The sequence below is a fragment of the Hemicordylus capensis genome, chromosome 1 (assembly GCF_027244095.1).
Source record: "Hemicordylus capensis ecotype Gifberg chromosome 1, rHemCap1.1.pri, whole genome shotgun sequence".
NCBI lineage: Eukaryota > Metazoa > Chordata > Lepidosauria > Squamata > Cordylidae > Hemicordylus > Hemicordylus capensis.
In genome coordinates this window covers 125,324,823-125,335,663 of record NC_069657.1, presented here as the reverse complement: position 1 = coordinate 125,335,663, position 10,841 = coordinate 125,324,823, and the positions used below count along the sequence as shown (strand labels likewise).

At 40.0% G+C, this 10,841-nt stretch overlaps 1 protein-coding gene across 24 annotated transcripts in view; it reads left to right on the top strand.

Moving 5' to 3' along the window:
* SERGEF (secretion regulating guanine nucleotide exchange factor) overlaps nucleotides 1-10,841 on the top strand; it is a 188,092-nt gene that overhangs the window by 1,409 nt on the left and 175,842 nt on the right. For 7 of the 24 annotated variants that reach the window (XM_053291968.1, XM_053291961.1, XM_053291943.1 and 4 more), the window contains exons 1-7: nucleotides 362-548; nucleotides 2,001-2,139; nucleotides 5,382-5,537; nucleotides 6,652-6,746; nucleotides 7,269-7,329; nucleotides 9,469-9,582; nucleotides 10,153-10,215. In XM_053291968.1, the coding sequence (XP_053147943.1) occupies nucleotides 387-548; nucleotides 2,001-2,139; nucleotides 5,382-5,537; nucleotides 6,652-6,746; nucleotides 7,269-7,329; nucleotides 9,469-9,582; nucleotides 10,153-10,215 (790 nt within the window). In that variant the 5' untranslated portion in view covers nucleotides 362-386. Of the gene's footprint in view, nucleotides 1-343; nucleotides 549-2,000; nucleotides 2,140-4,212; nucleotides 4,353-5,381; nucleotides 5,538-6,651; nucleotides 6,747-7,268; nucleotides 7,330-9,468; nucleotides 9,583-10,152; nucleotides 10,216-10,841 lie in introns of those variants that run through there. The other 17 variants (XM_053291869.1, XM_053291888.1, XM_053291879.1 and 14 more) reach the window with 8 other exon arrangements.

The window sequence follows — 10,841 nt, the reverse complement described above, 5'->3', positions numbered from 1 at the left end:
GTGTTATTGTCTTAGATACTGCAAAATATAGAACAAGTGCATCCAAGTCCAGTGCTCTAGTAATCTAGTAGTCCATATTATAACTTAAAATAACAAGATCAAGTTTACATTCATTGACAATCTCTGTGGACATAAAAGTTGTGCTGTTGAGTCAGTGTCCACTCCTGGTGCCCACAGAGCCCTGTGGTTTTCTTTGGTAGTATAGAGGAGGGGTTTACCATTGCCATCTCCCGCACAGTATGAGATGATGCCTTTCAGCATCTTCCTATATCACTGCTGCCCGATATAGGTGTTTTGGAAACATACCAGCAGGAATTTGAACCAGCAACCTCTTGCTCCCTAGGCAAGTTACTTCCCCACTGCGCAATTAGGTGGACATAAAGCTGATGTTAAATGAGAGAGGTAAAAGCTTTCAGCTGTTGCAGTACTACTCAGAATGGTCAATGCAGCCTCAGCCATGTTGTTCCTATGTTCCTGGATGGGGTCACACCTCCCCAGAAGGAACAGGTATGCAGTCTGGTATGCGGTTCTGGATCCAGAAGGAACAGGTATGTAGTTCTGGATCCAAACCTCTCCCTGGTATTTCAGGTTGGAGTGATGGTCAGAGATGCTTCAGGAGAGTCATCAGGAGAGGTTTGTCTGCAGTTGCCACCAGCTCGTCTGGTGGCTACGTAGGGACAGGCCATCTCTGTTGCTGCCCTGAGACTCTGGAATGCTCTCTCTGCTGAAATAGCCTCCCCATCTCTGACAACTTTTTAAAAGTCCCTAAAGACTCATTTTTTCACCCAAGCTTTTTAATTTGACTGTGGTTTTAAATTGTTTTAAGGTTTTCATTTTTAATGTGTTTTATGTTGTTGTAAACTGCCCAGGTATAGAAGTTTTTTTTTTGGGGGGGGGTGTCTATAAATTTGACAGACAAACAAAAAACACACAAATGCATTTCTTAGGGTCAAATGTGATGCCCCGAGGTACTGGGATTTGTTTTGCTGGATAAAACATGATGACATTTTATTGTAAAAATAATGGATGTTTTCAAGTAGATATATCAATAAAAGTGATGTTCTTGGAAGAAGTGTGTTTTTAGGACCTCTTTACAAGTTCTGAAACTACTCAGCTTGATTTAGGTCCTAATCCTGAACTAATTTTGCAACAGTACATTTAATGAAGGTCAGTGACCCAGTTCAGACATCATATGGAGCCAGGACTGAATCCTGGTTTATTGCAATATCCTTTAGCAATATCCCTTAGTATCCCAGTTTATTTGCAAGCTTCTGGTTTATTTGCAAGATCCTGGTTTATTTGCAAGCTTTGGCTAGAATAAGTCAGGACCTCCTGATTCAGACATCACAACCATTTTTTACTTTTCTAAGCCGAGATTGGACATAGAATCTTTCCTCCCCTCACACATGAAGGGCTTTTAGAGTGCTTGGGTATCAGTACTTTCACTATTAATGTCATTAAGTTCTAAGGAGCTCCCTATGAGTGGCATCAGGATTCAAACCAAAGGGGTCCCAATTCCCAGTTAAAGGTCCATCTCATCGTAATGCATACATGGATTAAAAATCTGTTCCGCAATGACCTAGCCAACAAACTCAAAAAGAGCACCAGTGTGGTGTGTCTAATGGACAGATTGTTGTACTTGGAGTGGGAAGACTCCAAGCTTGGAGTCTGAACCCCTGCTCTTTGATGAAGCTCATGGGGTGACTTTGGGTCAGTCAGCCTAATCTTTTTTACAGGATCATTATAAGCAACAGCATGAGCGAGCTACCATGTATGCTATCCTGAGTTCTGCGGAGAAACTTATTGCGGAGAAATAAGTTTCGGGGAAATTTATGTTGATCATAAATGTGATAAATAATTTTAAGGGCCTAAGCAATATGGAATTCAAAATACCATTTGTCTGGTTGCTAAGTGTCACAGAATACACTCAAATGAAGACTTAAACATTTTGGAATTAATCAGGGGTTAAATCACTCACTGTGTTTCTCTTTCTGTATCAGGGAGCAAACAGCTATGGACAGCTTGGTCTTGGTCATAAGGAAGATGTGCTCCTCCCCCAGGTTTTGAAGGAGTTTCCTTATAATCAGAAGACCATCAGAAGCATTGTTGGAGGAGGGGGACATTCTGCTGTTGTCACTGGTAGTGTGAATGTTTTCTGTGTATTGCAAAGTCTAACATATGTGCAGATTTAATTTTGGTGTCTCATGGCCACCTATGTATGTCTTAATGGTTTCTTAACAATTGCAGACTTCAGTTTTCTTCAAAAGAAGTTGATGGAATGCTGTTTGCTCAATTAAGTAGTAGATAAGTTCTGAAGACCTATCTACACATTGTATTAAATGTGTAGTTTGCCCTTGTGTTTCTGTTTTTTTGGTGAGTGTGTATGTATGGTGGGAGGCTATCAGGACTGGATTTTGAGGTTGGGTGAGGGGCGGGTTCCTTGTAAATTCTTTGTTGCTGTGCTGTGGTTCTGACAAAAATCACCTCCTCTCAAAGCTATTTGCACTGAGAGAGAAGCTGCCATTGGTGCATGATGTAAGAGCTTTGGGAGGGAGGAGATTTTAATCAAGGCCACAGTGCAGGGGGGAAATGTTAACCTTCTATCCCCCCCCCCTGCAGTCTGGAATCTGGACAAGCCTCGCATGGATGCTATTTATGTCTCCCCAAAATGCAAGGGTAAACTGCAAGTTTACTATAATGTGTAGCTTGGCTGAGTAGGCAATGTAGCTGGAACATAAAAATAATCATAATTTATCTCATAAACAGTCCATTTAGTTTAATGTTCTGTTTCTGATATAACCAGATCTGAATGGCAGGGGAAGGTTGTCACAGCACAGGACACTAAGAGAGCGCTTTCCCATTATCCATTCCCAGCATTTAGCCATTTAATGTGTATTAAAAGCCTTTTTGAACTGTTTTTAAGTGCCTTAATTTAATCAGGAGCTCTCTAGTTTTAGTCTTATGTAAATGTATAAGCATTTTCCCATTGTAAATCCACTTTTACAACTCGCTTCTGTCTATGTCCTGCTGAATTTAATATGGCTTACTTCCTAATAAGTCTGTTCAGGATTGCGGCTTTAATTGTATATATTTTGGTATTAGGCCCTCTTTTTCTGAGCCTCTGCACAAATAGGAGTGAATTCCACTGAGTTCAGAGGAATTAGCTTACTAAGAAGTATGTTTAGGATTGTAGCAATAATTGGTGTTCTTCCCATGTAGACCTATTCACATGTTATGAGTGCCTGCCACGCTCACACTTACAACCGCGAAAGCAGAGAGGAAGTCCTGCCCTGCGCTGTTACTCCCTCCCTCCAGCCAGCCCATTCATACAGCCCCATTTGTCTGAAGGGGGAGGCACCGTAGGTGTGATGGCTGGCGCTTCCATGAGCTGCACTGGCCATCACGCGTACAGTGCTTCCCAGGCCATCACACTTACAACATTTGCCCCTTCAGACAAATGGGGCCATAAACTTGAATGGGCCGGTTGGAGGGGGTGAGTTGCAGCACGGGACAGGACTTCCTCCCCACTTTTGCAGTTGTGGGCGAGAGTGTGGCTGACGCTCATAATGTGTGAATAGGACTCGTATCTTTTCAAGACCTGTTTCACCAGTTGTTTATATTAGGGTGACAGGAGTTGCTGTAATAGTACTCTGATGCTCTAATGGCGTATACAGGGACTGTCTATGTCAGTGCATTCTCCAACAACAATTTAGCCTTTGCATAATATTCATGGTAAAGGGCCCTCCCCCCATCCCCCAAAGAAAATACTGGAACAATATATAGTTTACAAATAGGTGTAGAAGCTGTGTTGCTGTTCTCCACTTTTAAACCAACTTGATGAGGTGTGCATTCCTTCGCGGAGCAAGGGGAAATGGCTATCGCGTGTACATAGCCTAAGGGAAAAAAGTCTAAACAAAATAGTTCATAAAATAGAGGAGCATAGCTATGGTGGATATAATTGCTACTGTTTTTCACTTAAAATAAAACTAGGTGAGGAGTCATGCTCTGGTGTTGTGTGGGGCAAGAGGCAAAGGGAACAGAAAACAGATATTTTTAAAAGTCCTAAAATAATGTAGGCATGCAAAAAAAGATTCAGTTAACTTGTCATTAATTGCATCCAGTATGCGCCCTTGATAGCAGTGCAACCGTATTTTGCACAGCAATTCCAATAGTGTATTTCCATAAATAGGAAAAGGTTTTACATTTTTCCAGATACAAAATATGGAATGCTCAGAATTGGAATAGTGATGTCCTGGCAAGAGGAGCACAGTCTTGAAGGAGGATGTGGCAGCTGTGCATAACAAATAAGATCTCATGGAAAGGCTCAGAGAGATCAGAGAAGAGACTGCTGGGTTAGCATCTTCATTGTTATCTATCCCCTTCGTGTGCAACTCCTTCTGCCCCCTCCCTCAGTTAGGGAGCCTGGGTCATGGACTATATAACCAGCTGCTAGAGGCCAGAAGAGATTTCTACTCTACCACACAACAGCATAGCCCTAATTGTATATTTTAATTTTAAACTGCTTTGGGAGCCAATCTTGCTGAAAAGCAGGGTGTATATAAATGGAGAGGCATACTACTGCTGAGCTGATTGTTCCAAGCCTATTTTTGTTACTCCATTCTCAGGTGGTGAAAATGGGAGCCACTATGTCAGTCTTTGTGGGGTGTGGAGGGTGAAAGGGAGGGCCTTCTATGCATTGATGCTTTTCCAGGCACCTGCCATTTTTATTTTCCATAAATCTCCTGGGAATGGTTTTATGTCATCAACTGAGACTTCCAGTTCAACCTTAATTGTGGTATTCATTGTATTGCTCTTATGTTCCTCATCATTTCCTTCATCATTTTAAAATATGTCTGTCCTGAGCTGATGAATATGTCCTGAGCTGGTGAGCTATTCAGTGACACATAATACACCCGCTTATATTTATTTATTTATTTATTTATTTAACGTATTTTTATACCACCCAAAACTTACGTCTCTGGGAGGTTAAGATACATTCCCATGAGAGTTATTCTGGGATCATTTGTATGTATGTGGCACATACAGTCTCCATAGCTCACATGTCCTGGGATTTCACCCTGTGATAGTCCCCTTTAGATGTACAATGCAGTGCGAAAGTGGAGCTCAGATAGCTGAGGTATATGGTGTGTATGCATGATTGAAGCTTTCTCAATGTGCTTTATTTGGGCTTCAGGAGTTTCTGTAGTGTAATTTAATTTAAATGCTAGTGACAGAGAGAGGACTTTTCCATTATTAGTTGGAAAATTCTTCTAAATATTTTGGACAAATAGTAATTATTGGATCTGTGCAAGCATATATTGTATATGAATATATTTCATATATGTGGAATGTCTGCCTGATAGTTTTTGTTCATTTTGCAGACATTGGAGAAGTCTTTTTATGTGGCCAAAATAAAGATGGACAGCTGGGACTTAATCATACTGAAGATGTGACACATTTTATGTTATGCAGTTCTCTGTCTGGTTGCCCTGTTGTACAAGTTGCTTGTGGTTGGGATTTTACAATCATACTTGCAGGTAAATCCATTTTACTGGGGCTAAAATAAATATCCTATGCAGTGAAAGCATCCATGTCAAGACCTTTACAACACTATATGTAAAACCACAAGGATCTATATTGTTGGCTGTATTGAAATGGGAAACTCAATGGATTGATTTAGATGCACATGGAACCAGAGTTAACTCTTGGTTTCATATGATGGTCTTGAGCCTTGGAAACATGTGCTCCCCACTCCCTTGCTTGTGTGAGCCTCAAAAGAATTAAACTTCTGATTATGGCTGAAAACAAACCAAGATCAGCTGTGATATCCAAATAACCTGATTGAGGATGTGCAGAACCAGTTCGATCGCGAACTGGACTGCTGCAAACCAGACCAGGTTGAGTGAATTGATCACAAACCACTTTGAACTGATTTGAGCTGGTTTGTAGACCCAACTGGCTCAGCCAGTTGGTTTGACTGAACCAGTTTGTGTAGCTGCAGTTTGGTCTGAATTTGATTCGAATTCTAACCGAACTGTGGCAACCGGTCTATGCATACCTCTACACCTGATCTTGGTTTATTCTAACCAACCTCCCTGAAATACATTTTAGAGCTAAACCCAAGGTTTGAAGTGAGTCTCATATCTAAGTCTATCCTTATTTCAGATGGATGTTGCAAGTTTGGATGTTGCAAGTGATCTTGGCTTGCTTTTAATGGAAGTAGAATTCTTCCAAGGCTTGCATGGGCAGGGAAGTGGGGAGCTCATGCTTCTGAGTCTTTTGGAAATCATGCGGAATCAAGATTTAACCATGGCTTCATGTGATAGCTGAACTGGGATATGTGCGTGCATTTGAGGGCTGGTGTAGGTTTAGAAAATGAACTGAGAGCCAGGATTATCCTTATCATGGGGCATAATTTAACAAATGTTAGAAGTGATAAAGTCCTGACAAAAATTAGGATTTGAATTAATAGTTGTTCCATTCAGCAGCTTTTGATGGGATGTAGAAATAACTAATGTTTGTTGGGCTTTACCTACTGTTTATAATAGGGAAATGAATTACAATGTCCCGGATATCTGCTCAGAGTAGTCAGTAACGTTTCTAATTGGTGTATCCTGACATCACTCTTACAATGCACTGCTCCATTTACAGGAAATGGCCAAGTTTTATCTTGTGGATCAAATTCTTTTGGACAATTGGGAGTTCCTCATGCTTCAGGAGGATGTCCTATCCCACAGAAGATTGAGGTAAGGTGTTTGGAAAATTAGAAACATTAGCTATTAGAAAGTCAGTCAGTCTTGGGGTCTAGTTCAGATGTCATCCTGGTTTGATAGCCTGGTTTGTTAACTAACTTTGTACAAAGGAGGTGGCCAAATGTGGTTGTTTAAACTACGGTTTCCCATATTTGGACAAAACAAAAATTGCACTAGAAAGAGAAGGGAAGGTGAGGGGGCAGCATTCAAGCTTAAGGCTTGTGGCTGCTTATACACATAATGACAAACTATGGCTTTTATTATTGTTGAATTGAACCTTCACATTTAAAAATAAGATGGTTTCTTCCCCAAGCTGCATCACTGTAGATCAGTGCTGCAGATTTCTGTGTTGTATTCTATAATATTATATTTGTGCTATGTATTTATTAATCAATTTTGGAAATTATAGTATGGATTGAGGTACTTAAAAATACTATTCTGTTTCATAGTACTCATTTATCTAATGGTTAAATTATTATTAGATTTAAATATGGTATCTTTTTTCCTTGCCAATAGTCTTTAAAGGACAAAGTGGTGAATGTTGCTGCTGGACTCAGGCATGCACTTGCTGCCACTGGTGAGTTATGCCACTGTCCTCTCCCTCTCCCTCTCCCCACTTCCTTATTAAAATGAGGATTTAGTAGTAATAAATACTTTACAGGATCAAAGTATGGGCCTGTTTCCACAGCAGTCATTGCTACATGATTTAGAAGAAGCCACAACACAATTAAACAATAATTCATTCTCATCTGTTCATTATTTATTGCCAGGCTTCATTCTAATTCTTTTAAAAATTCACATATTATCCTTGATGAAAAGTGGTAAAGTGTTCCACATGTGGGTATGTGGACATTAAAGAGAATTTGTTTATTAATGTTATTTATATCAGCCTCTTATATTATACTTTTAAAATGCCAAAAGTAAATAACAATCTCCCTGCTCTCTGACATACATTCAGGGGGGAAAGTGTTCCAGTACTCTCTAAATCTGCTAACTGAGCAAAGAGACACCTGTTAAAGTGGTGATTCTCTTATATTTAGCACGGGGCGAGCAACTGGCCGTATCCAACCCCAGCACAGCATCCCTCCAGTAGCTGTCGCTGGTGTTTACCTAATGTTTCTTTTTAGATTGTGAGACCTTTGGGGTCAGGGGACTATCTTATTTAAGTGTTTGTTTTTTCTATGTAAACCGCTTGGAGAACTTTGGTTGAAGAGCGGTATATAAATAGCTGTCGTTGTAGTAGTAGTAGTGGTAGTAAATGGTGAATCAGATATGTCAGAATAATATATATAAAGTTGTGTCAACTATAGCTGCAGCTCTATCATGGCAGGGGATGGATAGAATAGTTGAAGTACATTTTATTTAAAATGACTTAAATTAGTGTCAAAGGGTCTGATGCCATGCGATTACTGATAGAGTGACTGAGCCAGTGTGCATATCTGACTACTCAGACACATAACTGATAAAAATTTATATTTGGTATTTTTTGCCTGTACAGAAACAGCTTGGTAGTTAATAGTGGGGCCTTTCCAGATCTGTGTTTTTGTTTTAAATTAGTAGTTGTACAGTTGCTCAGTTTTTCTGCACGTTTGAGACTTCTTTCTTCAAAGGTGTATGCCTGTTATGGGGATATCATATTTTACTAGAACTTAAACCACAATATTTTATCACTAGAAAATACAGTTTCCCACCCTCTACTTTTGTGCCCCAGATAGCATGATGATTACAATTGTGAGTGCTGTTTGGAATGTAATTGTATATCATTAGCATCTCTTGCCAAGTGGTTGTATGATCACAAGTGAAGAGAAGAGCAACGCAAAGTACTCAAGTATGGAACAGCAGGGAAAGTTTTTGTTTTTAAAGCAAGCTTACTTTCTCCCCCCTGCTGTAATAGCCCACCATTTTGTGAACCTTCTTGCTTTTTGAAGGCTGTGTATTTGAAGGCTGCGTATTCCCCATTTCTAGTGCTGGCATGCGCTACCCTAGTTTTTATTTTGTTTTAAAGAGCAACTAATTTTAGTATCATGCAGCAAGGCCACTTCCCCATTATTATCTGTATAGAAGGGATACTGTGTCAACAGCATACAGTGGATTTGGGTCTGCATGAATATATAACTAAAAGAAAATATCTGGGTCTTTTGATTGTCTGAGAGGCCTTTCTCAATTTTGTCCTCTGTCTCAAAGAAAGAAAAATATAAACGTGTTCTAAGAATTCAATCATGTTTACAGTTTGTAATGTATTGTATACCAGGGCTAGATTGCAAAAAGCAACATATTAGGAGAACCTGTGGTAGTTGCAGCCCATCTTGGTGCACAAAGCCTCTGTAAAATGTAAATTAGGCCCTACATTGTAGGGAATAATATGTATTTAAAATAAATAAATATTGGGATTGTATTAAGTGAGGAGCACTCATTTGCTGGGAACTGGCAGTTGATGGAATCTTCCTTGCTGCCCATAACATGTGAACCCGCCCATCTATGTATGGCTGCAAAATGTAATGTGGGATGTTGCCCTGAACTAGATGCAGGTGTACTATCTTTTAGATCTTTTACAACCACTTTTACAGTAGTTGAATCTTATAATTCTTGTGTTAACATCTCCAAATTTATGCTGGTGTTTAATGAAAATACAAGCATAGTCTGCTAGTCTATTAAGCAAGTGAATGGTCCCTAACATTAATATTTCAATTTTCTTTTACATGTACATGCTGAAAAGAAAATGGCTCAGTATTTCAGTGGGGAATTGGTATGGTATCTCTGGCAAAACGGGCATGCCAAGGAAAAATTATTCCATCTTTCCTGACTGCAAAAGAACCTTGCAAAGTAACAGGTATGTCTTCTAAAATATATTTTGCATTTGTGCATGTGGCGTTTTAGGTAGTGACATATTTAACTTATGAATGGATCTTGTATATATGCAGGTATCCACAGGTTTTTGCTTGGCTTAGTAGTCAGCCATTATTTGTGGCCTGCAACCTAGCTTGGGCTCATGCCAAGCTTAGTCAATTCACCACTGTGGGCCCTAAGCTGGGTAGGATATTAGCTCATTTCTCTATCTGTGCACTTCAGTATGTTCATCTCCTCACCTTGTGGCTATTTACTCTACTCTTGGAAGCTTTATTAGCCAACCCACAGTTATTAAAAGTTCCTCCATTTGTTAATGATTTTTGAAAATGGCTCAGCTGTACGTAGGTGACCTCTGAGCTTTAAAATTAGCTGATAAGATAGCAACCTAGCAGAACCCCCCCAATACTTCTTTTTATACATATCCTGCATTTGTGCCTCTTGATGGCTCTTTCTTATACAGCCTTGTATTGTGGTATTCTATACTGCAAAAGGCCTTTGTGAAAGGAAATATCGTCTTCTCAAAATGAAATATGATGATGGATTATTTTCCTAGGCCTAGAAAGCATCAAAGTGAAGAGTGTCACTTCCGGCTCGTACCATGCGGCATCACTCACAGGTAGGTTCCTACTATGTATTGTCACATTTTAAAAAGTTGGTTGTAGCAGGAGTACAAGTGATTAATAGCTGTTGAACTGAATAAAGCATTTTGTCTTTGAGACTAGCTCAGTTTTCCTATGAAAACCATGTGCATTTCAGTGTTCATATTTAATTCATGTGCCCTTTCCTTCCAAAAACAAAACAAGCAAAACCATAACAAGTTGGATATTCTTTTAATCTTGCCAAATCAAACATTAGAATATAAAGGAACTTCCACTGCCAACCCCCCAAATCTTGTTCCAAATCTGGGTGCATTATTTGAGCTCCGGGGGAGGGGGTGGGGTGACGTGTCCCGATGTATCCTGGCATCCCATCCCCCAGAGCTACCGGCAGGAGCCGGTGCTCATCTGGGAGAGCAATCCGCACGCCCAAGGAAGACAGCCTGCTCATGTGCAGGGAGGTAAGCGTTTTTGGGTTTCCTCCCTGCAGATCTCACTGGTTGTGAGAAAGGGCTCACTAAAGACTTACTGGCTTTGGTTTCTCTTTAAATTCTTTTTGCAATAATTTCCAAACTGCTTATTACACTAAGAGACATTTAAAACGCAGTTTGGGGATTCTGGGAAGGACAGGGAACTTCTGGAAACC